This window comes from Durio zibethinus, chromosome 19, assembly GCF_047325235.1.
Source record: "Durio zibethinus cultivar Kanyao isolate XHJ-2024 chromosome 19, ASM4732523v1, whole genome shotgun sequence".
NCBI classification, from domain to species: Eukaryota; Viridiplantae; Streptophyta; class Magnoliopsida; order Malvales; family Malvaceae; genus Durio; species Durio zibethinus.
This window is the reverse complement of record NC_143180.1, coordinates 22,769,835-22,791,937: the sequence shown is the minus strand read 5'-3', so window position 1 is coordinate 22,791,937 and position 22,103 is coordinate 22,769,835. Positions and strand designations below refer to the sequence as shown.

General features: G+C 23.7%; 1 protein-coding gene across 1 annotated transcript; it reads right to left on the bottom strand.

Moving 5' to 3' along the window:
* Positions 1–3,182: 3,182 nt before the first annotated feature.
* On the bottom strand, positions 3,183–3,638 carry LOC149513550 (E3 ubiquitin-protein ligase RING1-like). The gene has a single exon (XM_089748704.1). It carries the CDS (start codon positions 3,636–3,638, stop codon positions 3,183–3,185), a length of 456 nt encoding a protein of 151 aa, XP_089604830.1.
* Between the last annotated feature and the right edge of the window lie 18,465 nt (positions 3,639–22,103).

The window sequence follows — 22,103 nt, the reverse complement described above, 5'->3', positions numbered from 1 at the left end:
ATTATAACTAATTTATTGGATGCAAGAATATTAATATTTAAAAGTAATTAATTCAGCCATAATAAATTATTTTAAAATTAATTATATAATTAAATTCATTAATTATATAACACATGACATTTACTTGTAACATTTTACGTATAAAAAATATAACCTATCCACATAGATTATTTCTTTTTATATTAAATAAATTATTTCCTTTTATATCAAAAACTTAACTTTTATATATTTATATAAAGTATAAAATTTTTATTATAATTCAAACACCATTCCTATCGTTAAATCAACTAAATTATATAAAACTCAATGACTTAAGTTTAAAATATTTAACTTAATACAAAAACCACAAGTGGCAATATTGTAATTACCCAAACAAAATCCCATCATATCTAGCCAAACAAATAAAACCAAATAATTAATTTTTTTTTTAAAAAAAAACATATATCCCATTTTCAACCCACCTGCTTACAAAAACAAGAAGAAGATACGATGAGGTGTGAAAATTTTAAAATAAAAAGAGATTGGAAGACGACGTTCCCAAAATCGAAGAACGCTGAGGAAGACGACAGCAACGTCGTAGAACTGTCTTAGTTCAATGGATGGAGTGTGAAGACTTTCAACCGAGGCGCGTCTGACACACACAGAGATAATGATGGGTCGAATGTGAACCGACCTCAATAGTAACGCGCCTTTCACTTCTTTTTTTTTTTTTTTTTTTTAATTTTATAATAAAAATTTACTTAATTTTAAAAAACTTATAATAAAAAAATTCAAGATTAATAAATGGGTCGGTTTTCAATTAAGATTAAATGTTTTATTATATTATTCATAAGAAATCATTAATTTGAGATTAAATAACCGCGCTTGTTAATCCAAGTGGTAAATAACTTAATTTTTTTAAATAAAATTTTAATTTCAAATTTTGTAAATAAAAAAAAAAGTTTGAGAGAGTTTATCCCTTTATAGGATTTGATTCAATTTAATTCTGAATTAATTGAGATTTAAAATAACTACTAAATACCAAAAAGTCTCATACCAAAAAAATAATTTGAGATTAAATTAAAAAATTTAACATTAGTTGGTTTTGAAACTAGGCTAACTTTAAATATCAAGCCACCCATTTGTTAGTGTCTGTAATTTTTTATATAAAATTCAAGATAAATATGTTATTTAATTTTTTTTAACACTTATTAATGTGATATTTAAGAAAAAAATTTATAATTAATGTATTATTATAACAAATAATTATGTATTTTATTATAGGATGTTGGGTTTTTAATTTTAATTATTAAGATTAAAATGTTGACAATTTCAAATAAAAAATAATAATCTGCATCCAAAATCATTTATTTTATAGATTAAATGAATTTTAACTTGGGGCTTACCCATATTGATGTCTAATCTCTAATGCCAACAAATTATTATGGTCGATTTAATTTATTTTGATTTGGTTTAGAAGTTCAAAGAGGATCCCTTCCACAACAAAAGAGTTGATTGCGTTTGACATTTTAGGTTAAACTTCCCATGTGTTTTAATTAAACATTGGAACATGGACATTTTATTTGACTAAAGTTGGGAGAGACCAAGACATTGGTGACATGTGCCTGTCTAGCCTTTAATTGGTTTGTGCAAGATTCACATGTATCCATGTTTCAAGTGTATTACATGTTTCTTGTGAAAGTTGAAATTAAATCTTAAAAAATTAACATTCAAAGGTTTGAATTTTAATATTAGTATTTGCAATTCTTGATTTTACTTTCAAATTATGATTTTTTTTATAAAAAATAAATTATCTTTAATTCATAAAATTTGAAGTAATTTATATTTATTAATTTTAATTTTAAAATTTATATTTAATACACTGTTAATATATAATCAATAATATAAACAATAATCATAACTTGTCATCGTATAAATTTTTTTTTGCCGTTGTGATTAATACAATGATAAATTGTGATTCATTGGTAAAATACATAAAATCTTATATATATTATTTTTAAATGAGTTTATAAGCATAATGTAATGTATTTATAGGCATTAATAAAGATATAATTAAATTATATAATTAAGAAAATAATTAATTGTGAAAAATAATAAAATAGGGAAATAAAATTGAGAAATCATACAAGCAATGTGTTAAAATTAATGCCTCACTCAACAAAATCAAGGGTGATTTTATTGAGATTATATGTAAAATAAATTCTTATATAAAAGATAAGTTTGAGCTGTTTTAGATTTTGTATTGCACATCATGACATACAAAAATAACTTGATAATCTATTTGCCTCAATTTTGATTTTTTAACATAGGATCACTTTGACAATAATCTTTAAAATAACATTAAAAAAGTTGAAATATCAAATTCTTAACCTTTGTCTTGAAAAAAGAATGACAAAGGAAAGACAAATTGGGAAAAAAATTATATATAAAAAGTTTATTTTATTTTAGTTCAATAAAATAGAATAATGAATTATGCCAGTAATGACTCAAAATTATAGTCCAGCCCACAGATATTTCCATAATAACTAATACAGGACCCATCTTTATTTTAACCTTTTGCTTCATAAAAATATGGCAAACAAAATCAAAATTGGAAAAAGAGTGCTTCTAACAGTAATTTCCAAAATTTAAGAGCATTGGTTGAATTGTTTCTTTTTGGTTTTGGTGATGTGCTTTTTAGTTAATTGGAAACAAAACTTTCTGAAGGAACCAAAGAAAAAAAAAAATGATATGAGGGATCAATGTATATGAACAAACCCTTTAAGGAGCAAATAAAGTTTTTTGATCCTCTTTAATGTGATCATGAAAAGAAATTAAGATTTAATAGTATCTTCCAATGAGCAAAAATTATTAAACCTCAGGTATTAAACTTTCATAAACGAATTATAGACACTACAACACAAACCAATAATAATTCATAATAAAATTTATTCAAATCAATCAATTAAACAGAAATTGCAAGCATTAGTATAAAAACAAAAATATTTACATGAAAAATCCTCCCACGTTGAGGAAAAAATCATAGGACAAATTCGAATAATATCCACTATGTTAGCAAATTATACGAGTTCAATCTCAACCTTTTTCCCAAAAGCACCAAAACAATTTCCTTTTCTCAAACGCATATTCAATAACAAAATAAAATAAGTTATTTTCACCACTTGGAAAAGATATAAATTAGATCAACTTGGCATCTCATATCGGTATAATGGGCACAAGTGATTCGTTTCAAACCATCTAAAAGTGAAACCATCATGGTAAACATGTCCACAAGGCATCAAAGCAATCTCCTCACCGTCGATGAAATCATCCAAACAAATAGTACATTGTTTCTTGGAATTCATATCCTCACGTCTTCTCCTCTTCTTCAAGGGTAAAAGACTATCTTCATCGTTGCCAAATTTCACCCTTTTCAAAGCTTGAATAGAAGATTTACTAGCAGGCTTGAAATTCAACGTAGTTGATGACTCATCAATCACGTCATCAATCTCATCATCAGCTGCTTGAACTATTACTAGTTCCACGACCAACTTCTTTATTTTACGTCCAAGATTAATAGGATCTCTATCAACTTCCCACGCAAAAGATAAGATATTTGGAATAAAGACAGATTGAAGGAATTCTGGAGGTGCACCCATGTTATCAAACATGGAAAGGACGGTGTACTCTTCACATAAAATCAACAACGTACATCGACGACCTCAGCAGAGCCGCCCATCAATGGCCGACAATCTTCCTATGGAAGACACGTTTAACATGTGTTCTTATACTGTATGAACAAGAACGACGACATTTCCAGCAGCCTCCGTGGGGGAAAACGCCAAGAACATGAGAGCAGCCATGATCCCAACTGGAAGCAACAGAAGCATCAATGGCGGAGGCGGTAGCGGCGGCAACATCAGCGGAAGAACCATCATAGACGCAGCCAACGCCGCCAGCAGTAGTAATCCCCCTAGTCCAAATGACCCAAAAGACTTTGCCATCGTCCAGTTGCTCTCTCCAATCTTGTTATCGTCAAAACTCTTATCGTTTCTCGCCAAAAGGCGATAAATCAAATATTCTTTTAATAAAAATTGAGTATCGAAGCTCTTCTACAAACTGAACCAATTATTCAGATTAGCTGTTCAAATAACAAAACAATAGTAATCACATTTTCCTGAAAGAAGATGAAAGGACTTGGGATTTGAGGTTTTGAGAGAATAATGAAAGAATGAAAACGGTTAGAGAGTCGGAGAAATTTTTAGGTAGAAATGGTGGACGTATTAGTTCATATATATATATATATATATATAGTTAAATGATGGCTGCGGATAATCTCAGCCGTTGATTAGGGGTTTGATGTGAAGGAGTCGTTTGGTTTTTTTTTTTTTTTCTAATCAAGAAATCTGTATTGAGTCTTGTTCCGTATCAGACAAAATCAAGCGACAGATCTCAACATATTTAGCTGAATCTTTTTGGGTACATTTTTAAATATTATATAAATTAATTCAAGACATAATATTTTTTAATTATTAAATAATTATTAATTAACTATTGTCAACATTTTTACTGGGTTTCGTTGAAATTAAAAATTGATTAAACTTTTTTTATGTTGAAAAATATTAATGAATGGTTATTGACACTAGTTAAGATAATATTTAAAAAATATATAATTAATGCATTAATTTTGTGGAATTGGTGAAAATAAAACATTAAATATAAAAAATTTTAAATATAATAATTAACAATCCTTAATCAGTGATTACAGACACTAGTTTTTTTTTTTTTTTTGTCATTTGGTTATGATTTTTTGGAGATGAAAAAGTAGAGAAAATAATAATAAAAGTTTTTTACTATTTGAGAAATTATTTTATTAATATAATAATATAACTGTTATGGAAATTAATTTATTCTTTTTGTCTAAAAGTTAGATGATTGGTTGTAAAGTATTCTGATATGTCTGTTTTATGAGAACATATTCATAAACACAAACAAATAAGTACAACCAAAAATTGAGTTATTGTCACTAAAGCAAGGTTTTACAAATACCAATTATGCTAAATTAAGCTGTCATTAATTTCCGTTTAATCACTATTTTTAATTAAAAATTGCTTATTAGTATTTAATGGTAAATTTGTGAGCTTCATTGATATTTTTTTTCAATTTAAGTTTCTATTTTTCTACTATAAGTTGGAAAAATGTTTTATTGAAATATTATCTATTAGTATGCATGATCCTTTAATGTAAATATAGGGAAAAAATTTTCTTATAATGATATCATTTAATGTTTTATTAATAAATTACACTAATAAATTCTTTTAATATAAATTTTAACAAATAACAAGAATTTTGATTTTATAAGGTTCATCTGAAATTTCTTAATTTTTATGATAATAATAATAATAATAATAATAATAATAATAATAATAATAATAATAATAATAATAATAGTGTTGTTGACGATGATGCTGATGACGACGAAATTATAAATTAAAACCACTTATAGTAGATCAATACTTTCTTAATTTCTTTTAGAATCAATCCAAATTTATCAAAATTATATATAACTAAATTGAATTTTACAAAAAAAATTCGTCATTTTCATCTACTTTAAACATCAAGTCTAAATCATATATCTCTTATATTGTTAAAATTTCCAATCTCATTGAAATACAAGTTTATTAAGTGTATTTGGACATAAGCTTTATTTTGTAAATGACACCAAATAGAAAGATTGGACTAAAATTTAGTTGAAAAAGGGAAAGTGATGGGCCTAAAAAGCAAAAGTAATAGCACAAATATAAACAATTTTTATTTCTCACGTTTATGATAAGAAAAAAAAGTGACAATTGATTTCCGTCCATTATTTACTTTGCAAAGCCAAGGATGAAACTTCATAACAATTGCCAAGAAGGCCATAACACAATGAAGTTGTGGAAATTCCCAATTTTTTTTGCCCAATTTTTTTTTCTTACACATTAAAGATAAAAGTTTGTTTTTGATACATTTTTAATAAAATTTTTTAACTTGACAAGTAGAATTAAGAGATTGACACATGTTTTATTTTTTTAATTAATTTTTTATGTTTTTAATACAACAATAAAAATACATGTCAATTTGTTAATCTAATTTATAAAATTTAAAAATTTTACTATCGATATGAAATAAAGATATTGACAAATTGAATTGGACAAACTTGGTTCATTCACTTTAACTAGGTAGAAATCCATGTTCAAAGTATTTAAACCAACAATTTGGTATTGTTGAGATGTTTGGAAATAATAGCTGCCATGCATTTCCCTAGTCAATTAAACATTCCAACACGACTTTTAAATTTTTTTTTATGGGGACTTTGAACATTTAAACCTAGCCACCATGTAAAAAATTTTCAACTATTTGATTAATTCTATAAAGTTAATAACTCCCATGGTTCCTAAATTTTGAGTTAAATTATAGTTTGATCCTTAATTTTTAAAAAATTTTAATTGAATCCTTAATTACACCAAATTGTTCTAATTTGATTCTTCCATTTATGAAATAGCTTAAATTGCCATTAAATATCAGTTGGCACCACATGGGTAGGTCAACTAGCATTTTATGTGGTAGATGGAGGGACCAAAATAGAATTTTGCTTAAAGTTTAGAGAATAAGGAAGTTACTATCTCAATTTTTTATCTCAAATATAATTTTGTAAAATATTAAATTTAAAATAATAATTTTTTGTTTTTTATTGTAACATAATTTATTAATTAATTTTTTTTTGATAAAAAATAGATATTCAAAAATTAAAATTAAGTTAAAAAATTTAAAATCTTTGTAAAAAAATTCCATATCAATTTAAAAATAAAAGACTATTTTATATTAAAAATATTATTTTACTAATAAATCATAATAAAAAATTTATTTTCTATTAAAAATATTAACTATATTTTTCTTTCCTTTTTCTAATATATTTTATAAAATATAATTTATAAAGAAAAATAAAAATAATTAAAGAAAAAATTGATTTTTTACATAATATTGTCATTTAAAATAAATTTTTTATTATTATTATGTTATTAATTATTAGTAAAATATTATTTTTAACAGAAAAATATTTTAAAAATTAAATTTTGGTTATATTTATAAAAAATAAAAAATATTATTTTCAATACTTTGATTTCTTTTCCTTACTAGATCAAGGCAATAAGGATCGTCTTGATTGCCATTTTTTTAAAATTTTCTTTAAATATAAAATTTTAATAATGAAAATAAAATAATTTAAAAAATTTTACTTAATATTTTAAAAAGATATGAAGTTTTTTATTTGATTTTTTAAACTAGTGTAAAATGTTTTTACTTAATTTTTTAAAATGATATGTAATTTCTTTCAAAACAATTTTGAAAATTTTAACTTGATTTTAATTTTTGAAAATCTTTTAAAAAGAAAATATCTTTAATGAATAAAATATTAAAAATTTTAAAAATACTATTTTAAATTTAATATTTTATAAAATATATTTGAAATATAAAAAATTTTGAGATAATGGCATCTTTGATCTCTAATCTTTGAGTGAAATTCTATTTTGATCCCCTTATCAGTTCATCTACCATTTGAGATATCAATTGCACCATACACGTGGTGTCAATCAACATTTATTGTTAATTTAAATGGTTTTATAGGTAAAGAGACCAAAATAAGATAATTTTAGGCAATTGGGTTTCTAATTAAATCTTTTTAAAAATTAAAGATACAAATAAAATTTGACTTAAAATTTTGGGACTTTAAGTATTATTTGCCCTAATTTTTTTACTTTAGCTTTTTTGTTTTTCCTAACTTTAGTAAACGTAATTTGCAAACTCATTTGCCACATACAAGCCACGCATTCTTCTTCTAGAGAAATACAAAAATTCAATTGATTAAAAATTGGGTTAATGTCATGTCCTTAAATTATAATAAAATAGTCAATATGGTACTTAAATTTTAAAAATTTTTAATATCATACCTGACTTATAAATATGTTAATTAATGTGATATTTAAAGAACTATTAGTTCACCATGTGTCATTAGTTGAAGCTAACTACATTACGAGTGAGTATCACATTTGTTAATAGATTCATAGTTTAAGTAATATATTAAAAATTTTTAAAATTCAATTATCACATTGAATATCTTACTATATTTTAAACGTATTTATAACATTAACCCTTAAAAATTCATCCAGCGAAGTGGGAGAACTCTCAACTTGCCATGTATATCGTTTTATTCATTGAACTTTTAAAAGTTCAATTATAAAACGTAATTATGTTGTAATAAGAATTCATCTCACTATATCAAGTAAAAATCTTAAAACTAGTTAAAATAAGTAATCACTCCTTTTTCTTAAATAAAAAAATGTCACATTACCTGTTTAGTCTTTTTTTAGTCTAAATTCTTAATATGAATTTTTCTGTGGATGAAATCAATCAATTAAGTATGTTTTAAGACCTTAATTAATACTATAAATTAAGCATATAAATTTTTTTATACATAATCATTTTTTTGGTACAAGTGTATACATATAGATTTTGGATCTCCCTCATCTAATAAATCCTAATATTCATCCTAAAAATCCGAATATGAAACTTCTCAAATTTTAATTATTAAGAGTGTTTTCTTACAACGTCATGTTTTACATTAGATTAATCACATTATTTTGTTTGATACTCAATAACTAATCCCAAGTCCTTAAAAGAGGGTGGAAAAGGTTAGATTACTTTAGATCAAATCATTTTGGATAAAAAAAATTATATCGATTCGAATTCAATTTATTTTAATTTCAAATCATTTTGAGTCAAATTATTTAAGTTTAACATTATAATTATTCGAGTTTAGATTATCAAATTCGAGTTATTTTGAGTTTAAATAATTAAATTTTAAAATAAATCAATTTAAGTTTGAATTATGATTTAATTTTTCAAATTAATTTAAATTAGAACTAATTTTTCTTGATGAAATAAAGTTGGAATGAGTTTGAATTAGAACAAATTGTTCGGATCCATGTAAGTTATACTAACTTTACTCCTAACTCAATAAATAACAATTAATTTGGTATATAACTACAACTACATATCTAAAACATATAAAACACTACGGCATTAAGTTTAGAATATTTAACTTAATCTCAAAAACCACAAGTAGCAATATATGTTTTTGATACTACAAGTAGCAATATTTTAATTGCCCAAACAAAACCTCCATTTTATTTATGCAAACAAATAAAACCAAATCCATTAATCTTTTTATGTTTAAAGAAAAAAACATACATCTCATTCTCATCCACATGCACATGTCTACTTATTAGCTTTCTCCCAAGTTTCTGAAGAGCCGATAAAATGCACGACACAAACGTTCGATACAAATTAAAAAAAGAGATTGATTTAGATACATGAACGATAATCTTTAATCTAAAATTATACGGATGTTAGGCTTAAGTGGCTACTGGTGACATAAACATAAAAAAACTAATAAAAAAATATGATAAGATGTGAGTAAAAATTAGAATAAATAGTAATGAAAGAGATTCAAAGATGATCCAAGGATGCTGGGGGGGAAGGGGGCAAAGGCTTCTGTTTGAGACGACAGCAAAGTCATAAAAGTGTCTTAGTTCAATGGATGGAGGAGTGCGAAGAATTGAAGACTTTCAACGCCGGCGCGTCTTTCTCACACATAATTATGGGTGAGATTCATTTTGATTGTAATGCCTTTGCTTTTGTTGAGTTGATTTATATTTTCAAGTTGGTATCATGCCAGTAGATGCATCGAATGTGAGCAGGCCTCACTATCCCACGGGCCTATCACTTTCTTTGAAAGAAAAAATTTAATAATAAGATATTCGATTTTTTAAAAATAAAACTTATAATAAAAATTTAAGATAGATAAATTATTTGATTATCTATTCATAATAAGATGTATCCTGAGGCATTAGATGGCAAACATTTTAAGATAAAACTAGTAAAAAATAAATTTAAAAACTAATCTTAATATTTACATATTTCTTATAAAAAATAAATTTTTCTAAGATTTAAGTCGTAATCTTAATTTCTGCATGTTTTCTTTATCAATATGTAAGCTTTGTCCCCTTATGATTATTTGACACAAACTTTAGTTGTTGAACCAATTATTTGTGAATGTTTAATTTTCTATTTCTTTATAATATAACTTTTTGTTGAGAGGAAATTATAATTTGAAGATTAAAAGTTATAAGTGTTAAAATTTAAATTTTAAATTTACTAAAACATAAATAAATTATATTAAGTTTTAATTTAAAATAAAGAGATTTGCTAAAATTATTATTAAACTAAGATAAGATGTGTTTTTGTAAGTAATATCAATGAAAAACTACGAATCAAAAATTATTTATTAAAGATATTGACAAATTCAAAAGTATGTATTAATTTGTCAATTTCGTTCGTAAAATTTAAAAATTTTATGAATAATATGAAATACTTTCTCTTAAAGATATTGACAAATTGGATTGGACAAACTTTCATTCGCTCTAACTAGGTAGAAATCAATGTTCAAAGTATTTAAACCAACAATTTGATATTGTTGAGTTGTTTGGAAATATTAGCTGCCATGTATTTCCCTAGTCAATTAAACATTCTAACACAACTTTTAACAACCTTTTTTTTAGGGGGACGTTTAACATTTAAACCTAGCCACCATGTAAAAAATTTTTTTAAATAATTGATTTATTTTATAAAGTTAATAATATCCGTAATCCCTAATCTTTGAACTAAATCTATTTTGATCTCTAATTTTTAAAAAAGTTATAGTTAGATCTCCAATATTTAAAGTTATCCTAATTTGATTTTTTTTATTTATGAAATCATTTAAATTGACGTTAAATACCAGTTAACGTCATGTGGATGGTGTCTGTTGGCATCTCCCGTAGGAGATGAAATGACCAAAATAGGAATTTACTCTAAGTTTAGAGCTCAAAATTTTTTCTTTCAAATATATTTTTATAAAATATAAAATTTAAAATAATAATTTTATATTTTTATTGTAATATAGTTTATTAGTTAAAGAGTTTTTGTTTTTGATAAAAATAGATATTCAAAAATTAAAATTAAGTTAAAAATTTTAAAATCTTTTTGAAAAAATTCCTAATCAATTAGAAAATAAAAGACTATTTTATATTAAAAAATATTATTTTACTAATAAATCATAAGAAAAATATTATTTTCTATCGAACAAATTTATTTTCTATTAAAAATATTAAATATAATTTTCTATTCCTTTTTCTAATATATTTTACAAAATATATTTTATAAAGAAGAAAAAAAGGAAAAATAAAAATAAATAAAGAAAAAAATTGAATTTTTTACATTTCATATATATTTTATCAAAAATTATAATTTAAAATAATTTTTTATTATGATATTAATTATTAGTAAAATACTGTTTTTAATAAAAATATTTTTAAAATTAAAATTTAGTTAAAAATTTGAAAACCCCTTTAAAAAAATTCTATATCATTTTAAAAATTAAATAAAAATTCCATATTGGTTTAAAAAATCAAATAAAAAACTTCATATCGTTTTAAAATATTAAGTAAAAATTGTCATATCATTTAAAAAAAGATTTATTAATCTATTCAAAAATTTATTTTCTATCCAAAAAAATCTATTTTGAAATATTTTATTATAAATTTTATACCATAAAAAATAAAAAATATTTTCAATACTTTGATTTCTTCTCCATACCAGATTAGAGGCATTAAGGACCATTTTGATTTTTTTTTAATTTTCTACAAATATAAAATTTAAATAAAGCATATTAAATGATTTGAAATTTTTTACTTAATATTTTAAAGATATGAAGTTTTTTATTTAATTTTTTAAACAAATATAATTTTTTACTTAATTTTTTAAAATGCTATGTAATTTTTTCAAAAGAATTTTGAAAATTTATTACAAAAAAATATATTTAATGAATAAAATATATTATAATTAAAAATACATAAAAATATTATTTTAAATTTAATATTTTATAAAATATATTTGAAATATAAAAAATTTGGGATAGTCATATTTTTTGTTCTTAAACTTTAAACGAAATTCTATTTTGACCTCTCTATCAATCCATCTACCTCATGAAATGTCAATGGTATCATCTACATGATGTTAGCTAACATTTATTATTATTTTAGATGGTTTCATAGGTGAAAGGGCCAAAATATGATACTTTTATGCAATTGAGATCTAATTAAAATTTTTTTAAAAATAAGAATCAAAATAAAATTTAACTCAATATTTAAATATTATAGATGCTATTTACCCTAACTTTGTACTTTAGTCTTTCTTTTTTCCTAACTTTATTAAATGTAATTTTAAACTCATTTGCCAAATAAGAGCCGTGCATTCTTCTTCTAGAGACATACAAAAATTTAATTGATTAAGAATTGAGTTGATATCTTGAATGATCTTTAAATTATAGTAAAAAATTTAATGTGATATTTAAATTTTAAAAATTTTTAATGTAATACTGAAATTATAAATATGTTAATTACTGTGATATTTAAAAAATTATTTATCTATCACTTATCATTATTTATATTTAAATTAAATTTTCTTGATAAAATACAATTATATTGAATTTAAATTCGAATAAATTATTTGGATCCATGTAAGTTATAGTACTAGCTTTACTCTAACTCAATAAAATAACAATTAAGTTGGTATATAACTACTACTACATATCTAATACATATAAAACACTATGACATTGAATTTAGAACATTTAACTTAATCCCGAAAACTACAAGTAGCAATATATGTTTTTGATACTGCAAGTAGCAATATTTTAATTGCCAAAACAAAACCCCTCTTTTATTTGTGCAAACAAACAAAGCTAAATCCATTAAACTTTTTATGTTGAAAAAAATTCAATCAATTAAAAATTGGGTTAATATCATGTCCTAAAATTATAATAAAATAATCAATATAATATTTAAATTTTTAAAATTTCTAATATGATACTTAACTTATGAATATGTTAATTAATGTGACATTTAAAGAATTATTAATCTGTCATATGTAATTATTTGAAGCTAGCCATATTAAGAGTAAGTATCACATTTGTTAATAAATTCATAGTTTAAATAACATATTAAAAATTTTTAAAATTCAAATATTACATTGAATATCTTACTATAGTTTAAAGGTTATTTACAACATTAATCCTTAAAAATTCTTCCAACGAAGTAGGAGAACTCTCATCGTGCCATGTATATTATTTTATTCATTGGATCTTTAAAAGTTCAATTGTAAAATGTAATTACATTGTAATAAGAATTCATCTCACTATATCACGTAAAAGTCCGAAAACTAGTTAAAATAAGTAATCACTCCATTTTTTTATTTTAAACTAAAGAATTGTCACATTCCCTGTTTAGTCATTTTTAAGTCTACATTCTTAATATGAATTCTTCTGTGGATGAAATCAATTAATTAAGTATGTTTTAAGTACTTAATTAATACTATAAATTAAGCATATAAATTTTTTTATACATAATGATTTTTTTGGTACATTGTATACATAAAGATTTTGGATCTCCCTCATTTGATAAATCCTAATATTCATCCTATAAATCCGAATATAAAACCTCTCAAATTTTAATTGTTAAGAGTGTTTTCTTGCAATGTCATGTTTTACATTAGATCAATTACATTGTTTCATTTGATACTCAATAACTAATCCCTAGTCCCTAAGAATGTGGCAAAGGTCAAATTATTTTGGATCGTATCATTTTATATAAAAATTTTTTTTTTATCAATTTGGATTTAAATTATTTCAATTTCAAATTATTTTGAGTTAGATTATTTGAGTTTAACATTAAAATTATTCGAGTTTAGATTATTAAATTTGGGTTATTTTGAGTTTAAATTATTAAATTTTAAAATAAATCAATTTAAGTTTGAATTATGGATTAATGTTTCAAATTAATTTAAATTAGAACTAATTTTTCTTGATGAACTAAAGTTGGATTGAGTTTGAATTACAACAAATCATTCGGATCCATGTAAGTTATACTAACTTTACTCCTAACTCAATAAAATAACAATTAAGTTGGTATATAACTACAACTACATGTCTAAAACATATATAAACATAATGACATTAAGTTTAGAATGTTTAACTTAATCCCAAAAACTACAAGTAACAATATATGTTTTTGATACTACAAGTAGCAATATTTTAATTGCCCAAACAAAACCTCCATTTTATTTATGCAAACAAATAAAACCAAATCCATTAATCTTTTTATGTTTAAAGAAAAAAACATACATCTCATTCTCATCCACATGCACATGTCTACTTATTAGTTTTCTCCCAAGTTTCTGAAGAGCCGATAAAATGCACGACACAAACGTTCGATACAAATTAAAAAAAGAGATTGATTTAGATACATGAACGATAATCTTTAACCTAAAATTATACGGATGTTAGGCTTAAGTGGCTACTGGTGACATAAACATAAAAAAAATAATAAAAAAATATGATAAGATGTGAGAAAAAATTAGAATAAATAGTAATGAAAGAGTAGAGACCTGCTGACATTTTTCCGTTGGTACAATAAACTTTCTGACATTTTGTACTACAGAATTTTCTGCTAAAGAAATGATGTTATTGTGAGTTTTCCACAAACATTTTCTGAATCTATTATTCCTTAACATGGTATCAACTTAGTTTTTTGGGAAAGTAGGTCCTAAAAATGGCATTGGAAAATGCTGCAGTTTTGCATTTAATGCACAAGTTAGATGCTTGCTGACAATTCTCATCACAGTTATGAAAGATAGCTTCTATATATTCTAAATATTTTGAGATGCCTCGTTCCGGAAAGTGACAAAAAGATGGCCCTTAACTATGTTATGTCCTAGAACCCACTTAAATAACCATGCAGAGCTTAATTAACGCTTTCATCCATCTCTTCTCAAATTAAATTCAGATATTTGATTGCGTTAAACCAGGCTTTACTTTTTATATTTGGTTGCTTATTTATAAAAAGTTTTGTCGTCAAACTATATTTTGTATCGCATTATTCACTGAAATTTATACTCATTAACCGATGTTGAAAAAGTTTTGAGCAGTTGGTTATTGTGAACTTATTGTGAACAAGTAGGACCAGCCTGATTTGTTTGATCCAGTTTGGAGATTAACTCAAGTATAATCTCTATACCTATATAATCTCAAGTATAACTCAAGTAGTTGGTTATTGTGAACAAGTAGGACCAGCCGGATTTTTCTTCCAACCGTTAATGCACATCTTCTTGGAACCAATTTGTGCACATTGTGGTTCCAAGTTGTTTAATTTGTACCCAAATTTGGTTGGAGGTAAAACAATTTTTTTTACTGAATAGATGGAATGGCAAGGATCTTTTCTTTGTCAAAAGACTCTAAACTAGTATAAGGAGGGAAATGCATTGAAAAGTTCGTTACTTTTTCAACCGAAGTGTTCTAAGGGCACTCTTTAAGGTTATTATTTCAAGCAATATATTTTTTCAGTACATTTAATACAATAATATTACTTTAAATAGTAACGTTACTAATCGCTAGCAAAACTCATATTATATTAGTATTAATAGTAGGTTTTGGTTCTTGGAAATCATGGCTGGATGACGTTTGTTTTGTTGTTAACTCGGACATATGGTATGAATCCAAAGACTTTGGAGTCTTTGAAGTAGTTCCAACTGGTTCAAACATTTTGACAATGTGTCATAGTTTAAACTGTTTTTTTGCTACCCAATCAGAGTTACAATGCAGTTTCCTGCACTTGGAATTTTCAATGTAAGATGCATCTTTGATTTAATCTTCTTTTTGTTGGAAATAATACAAGAATAGGAATACAATTTCAAGATTTTTAGCAGAGATTGCATCAGCATTCAGCACAACTTTTTAGAAATAGATTAAATTCAGAGCACGAGTTGTTGGTAGGGAATATTCCAGACTGTAGTTTTCATTTTATTGGATCTTAAAACGACTTAAAGATGCTGGAAAAAAACAAGTGCAATCGGCCGTGGTATTATGAAAGATTAAAATATGAAGATATCATCGTGTGTCTTGAAAATGAATGTTTTTTTTTTAATCTACAAGCCGAAGGTTATCACATGTTAATTCAACTATAATTAAGAAAATTAACTGATTAATATGATCATGGACATGCAAATTTCTAATGTGACAATACTCAATGAAACTAACAAAATATTTCAATTTCTTTTCTTACAAAAAAGATCACAGTATGAAAATTAAGAGTATAATTAATCGAATTTGAGTTGATACAGTATTACGTTCGAGCTTTACCTTAAATTCAAGGTTCGAAACTTAATTCGAATCTGATCGAGTTTTATTTTTATAACTTGAGCTCGACTCGATATAGAAATCGAGCTATTTAAGCTCGCTTGATTAGGCTCAATTAACATATAAAAATAAGTTCGATTTTTATATTCGACAAAAGCTTAATTTTTATATTCAACAAAAGCTTGATTATTTATGCTCGAGCTCAAATTCGAGTTCGAGATATTTTATCAATTAAAATAATTAAACATATATTAAAATATAAAAAGCTCAATTAGACTCGTTAGTATATTCGAGTCGAATATAAAAATATTCGAATTTAATTCGATTGATAAGTCGAATTACTCGAGTTTGAACTTGATTCGATAATAATTGAGCTGAATTCAAGTTTTATTCGAATTGAACCTAAATAACTTGCGAGTACTAATATATTATTTACACCCATAATGAAAATAAAAGAAAATATCACAGTATGATATCATTTATTGAAGATTATTTTATGAATTAATTTAATTACACTTTAATTTTTTTAAAGTTGAATTACGTAAAAAAAAATGATATTTCTATATTAGATAAATTTTATGTCATTTACATCAATAAATTAAAAATACTGTAATATTTTTTTAAAATAATCAATAATAATATATTTTGAGATGGTATAAAAAGAATTCATGTTCAACCTTAGGCTGCTAAAACCGCCCATTGAGGCTTGAAGAAAGGTAGAACATTGTTATTTGATGAACATAGGAGTTCATATTAATTGTGTCAAAGTTATATATATATATATATATATCAATTATTTTTGTGATATGATCATAAGAATAATATCCCATGAGGCCAAATTGCTTTTCAAAATCATGTATTTGCGACTCAACTTTTCCAAAATTGAAATGCTAATCTAATTTTAAAGCATGAGATAATAATAATGTTTCTGAAAATTAAGGTCGAACCATTTTAAACATGGCATAAAAAGGCTGCTGAATCGTACAACTTCGTATTCACTCTTGCTCCATAAAGTTTTCATTATAGCTGCTCTTCAGCTCCCTTATTAGATTGTTTCTATTTTTTTTTCACCTCAATCATTTTAAAGATATATTTTTTATATTTATATTTATATAATATTCATTTTTTATTAAACACATATAAAAATATAAAAACTATTATATCAAATTCATATTAATACCTCAAAAATAAAATATATTTTTTATTTTTATTAAATTTATATATAATTTTTACTAAAATTTTAAATTAAAATGATCAAATTTACTAACATCAATTTAATGTATTTACGATTTTATTTTTAATTTCTTTTTACGAAAATCAAATCTTAAGAACAAAAAATAAAATATTCTACTAAATAATTATTTTGATAAACACATTGATAATATCATTAAACCATAAAATGCATTATTTTTATATTAATAACACCATAAATGTGGAAAACAAAGAAGAAATGGGAATTATTCACAAATTTTTTCTATGATGTTTATACCTTCAAATTTCTTCTTTTTTTTTTTCTCAAAATTTAATGTATAATTCATTTGTAAGAAAAAACTAACAATAAAGTAATGTAAATGTTGTACATATATATAGTCATAAGAAATGAACAACATCTACGACCTCAGCAGAGCCGCCGACCCAATGGCCGACCATCTTACTATGAAAGACACGTTTAACATGTGTGTTCTTATACTGTATGAACAACGACATTTCCAGCAGCCTCCGGGGGGGAAAACGCCAAGAACATGAGAGCAGCCATGATCCCAACTGGAAACAACAGAAGCATCAATGGCGGAGGCGGTAGCGGCGGCAACACCAGAGGAAGAACCATCATAGACGCAGCCAACGCCGCCAGCAGTAGTAATCCCCCTAGTCCAAATGACCCAAAAGACTTTGCCATCGTCCAGTTGCTCTCCTCCAATCTTGTTATCGTCAAAACCCTTATCATTTCTCGCCAAAAGGCGATAAATCAAATATTCTTTTAATAAAAATCGAGTATCCAAGCTCTTCTACAAACTGAACCAATTATTCAGATTAAATGTTCAAATAACAAAACAAAAGTAATCAAATTTTCTTGAAAGAAGATGAAAGGATTTGGGATTGGGGTTTTGAGAGAGAATAATGAAAAAATGAAACCAGTTAGAGATTTGGAGAAATTTTTTAGGTGGAAATGGTGGACATATTAGTTTATATATATAGTTGAATGATGGCTGCGGATAATCTCAGCCGTTGATTTAGGGGTTTAATGTGAAGGAGTCGTTTGGTTTTTTTTTTTTTTTAATCAAGAAATCCGTATCGAGTCTTGTTCCGTATCAGACAGAATCAAGGCGACAGATCTCAACATATTTAGCTGAATCTTTTTGGGTACATTTTTAAATATTTTATAAATTAATTTGAGACATAATATTTTTTAATTATTAAATAATTATTAATTAACTGTTATTAATATTTTTTATAAATTTTATTGAAATTAAAAATTAATAGTAAGTGATTAGTTCGATCGATTAGATTTATCATCATCGATGAAAAAATTTTAAATTCAAATTTTATCGTTAATAACTTATTGAAATCATTTCGAATGCACGACTTGTAATCATTTATCTTAAACTGTTATGTACTATATATCTTATTTTGACATATAGATTAAATAACTTATCAAAAAAAATATTAAAAATTGATTAAACTTGTTTTTTTGTTGAAAAAAGTTAATGAACGGTTAGTGACACTAGTTAAGATAATATTTAAAATATATATAATTAATGCATTAATTTTTTTGTATTGGTGAAAATAAAACATAAATATAAAAAATTTTAAATATAATAATTAATAATCCTTACTAGTTTTGCTTTTTGTCCTTTGATTATGATTTTTTTTAGATGAAAAAGTAGAGAAAATAATAATAATAAGTTGTTTTATTATTTGAGAAATTATTTTATTATTATAATAATATAACTGTTACGCAAATTAATTTATTCTTTTTGTCCGAAAGTTAGATGATTGTTTGTAAAGTATTCTGATTGTCTGTTTTATGACTTACGTGGGAACATTTTTTTTTTATGAGAAAATATTCATAAACACAAACAAATAAGTACAACCAACAAACATTGAGTTATTGTCACTAAAGCAAGGTTTTACAATTACCAATTATGCTAAATTAAGTTGCCATTAATTTACTTTTAATCACTATTTTTAATTAAAAATTGCTTATTTGTAATTAATGGTATATTTGTGAGCTTCATTTATTTATTTTTTCAATTTAAGGTTTCTATTTTTCTACTATAAGTTGGAAAATTGTTTTATTGAAATATTATCTATAACTATGCATGATCCTTTCACCTGTAAATATAGGGGAAATTTTTTTCTTATAATGATAACATTTAATGTTTTAATAATAAATTACACTAATAAATTATTTAATATAAATTTTAACAAATAATTAGAATTTTGATTTTATAAGGTTCATCTAAATTTTCTTAATTTTGATGAGAACTAAATAATAATAATAATAATAATAATAATAATAATAATAATAGTGTTGTTGACGATGATGCTGATGACGATGAAATTATAAATTAAAACCACTTATAGTAGATCAATACTTTCTTAATTTCTTTTAGAATCAATCCAAATTTATCAAAATTATATATAACTAAATTGAATTTTACAAAAAAATTCGTCCTTTTCATCTACTTTAAACATCAAGTCTAAATCATATATCTCTTATATTGTTAAAATTTCCAATCTCATTGAAATACAAGTTTATTAAGTGTATTTGGACATAAGCTTTATTTTGTAAATGACACCAAATAGAAAGATTGGACTAAAATTTAGTTGAAAAAGGGAAAGTGATGGGCCTAAAAAGCAAAAGTAATAGCACAAATATAAACAATTTTTATTTCTCACGTTTATGATAAGAAAAAAAAGTGACAATTGATTTCCGTCCATTATTTACTTTGCAAAGCCAAGGATGAAACTTCATAACAATTGCCAAGAAGGCCATAACACAATGAAGTTGTGGAAATTCCCAATTTTTTTTGCCCAATTTTTTTTTTCTTACACATTAAAGATAAAAGTTTGTTTTTGATACATTTTTAATAAAATTTTTTAACTTGACAAGTAGAATTAAGAGATTGACACATGTTTTATTTTTTTAATTAATTTTTTATGTTTTTAATACACCAATAAAAATACATGTCAATTTGTTAATCTAATTTATAAAATTTAAAAATTTTACTATCGATATGAAATAAAGATATTGACAAATTGAATTGGACAAACTTGGTTCATTCACTTTAACTAGGTAGAAATCCATGTTCAAAGTATTTAAACCAACAATTTGGTATTGTTGAGATGTTTGGAAATAATAGCTGCCATGCATTTCCCTAGTCAATTAAACATTCCAACACGACTTTTAAATTTTTTTTTTATGGGGACTTTGAACATTTAAACCTAGCCACCATGTAAAAAATTTTCAACTATTTGATTAATTCTATAAAGTTAATAACTCCCATGGTTCCTAAATTTTGAGTTAAATTATAGTTTGATCCTTAATTTTTAAAAAATTTTAATTGAATCCTTAATTACACCAAATTGTTCTAATTTGATTCTTCCATTTATGAAATAGCTTAAATTGCCATTAAATATCAGTTGGCACCACATGGGTAGGTCAACTAGCATTTTATGTGGTAGATGGAGGGACCAAAATAGAATTTTGCTTAAAGTTTAGAGAATAAGGAAGTTACTATCTCAATTTTTTATCTCAAATATAATTTTGTAAAATATTAAATTTAAAATAATAATTTTTTGTTTTTTATTGTAACATAATTTATTAATTAATTTTTTTTGAATAAAAAATAGATATTCAAAAATTAAAATTAAGTTAAAAAATTTAAAATCTTAGTAAAAAAATTCCATATCAATTTAAAAATAAAAGACTATTTTATATTAAAAATATTATTTTACTAATAAATCATAATAAAAAATTTATTTTCTATTAAAAATATTAACTATATTTTTCTTTTCCTTTTTCTAATATATTTTATAAAATATAATTTATAAAGAAAAATAAAAATAATTAAAGAAAAAATTGATTTTTTACATAATATTGTCATTTAAAATAAATTTTTTATTATTATTATGTTATTAATTATTAGTAAAATATTATTTTTAACAGAAAAATATTTTAAAAATTAAAGTTTGGTTATATTTATAAAAAATAAAAAATATTATTTTCAATACTTTGATTTCTTTTCCTTACTAGATCGAGGCAATAAGGATCGTCTTGATTGCCATTTTTTAAAAAATTTTTTTAAATATAAAATTTTAATAATGAAAATAAAATAATTTAAAAAATTTTACTTAATATTTTAAAAAGATATGAAGTTTTTTATTTGATTTTTTAAACTAGTGTAAAATGTTTTTACTTAATTTTTTAAAATGATATGTAATTTCTTTCAAAACAATTTTGAAAATTTTAACTTGATTTTAATTTTTGAAAATCTTTTAAAAAGAAAATATCTTTAATGAATAAAATATTAAAAATTTAAAAATACTATTTTAAATTTAATATTTTATAAAATATATTTGAAATATAAAAAATTTTGAGATAATGGCATCTTTGGTTTCTAATCTTTGAGTGAAATTCTATTTTGATCCCCTTATCAGTTCATCTACCATTTGAGATATCAATTGCACCATACACGTGGTGTCAATCAACATTTATTGTTAATTTAAATGGTTTTATAGGTAAAGAGACCAAAATAAGATAATTTTAGGCAATTGGGTTTCTAATTAAATCTTTTTA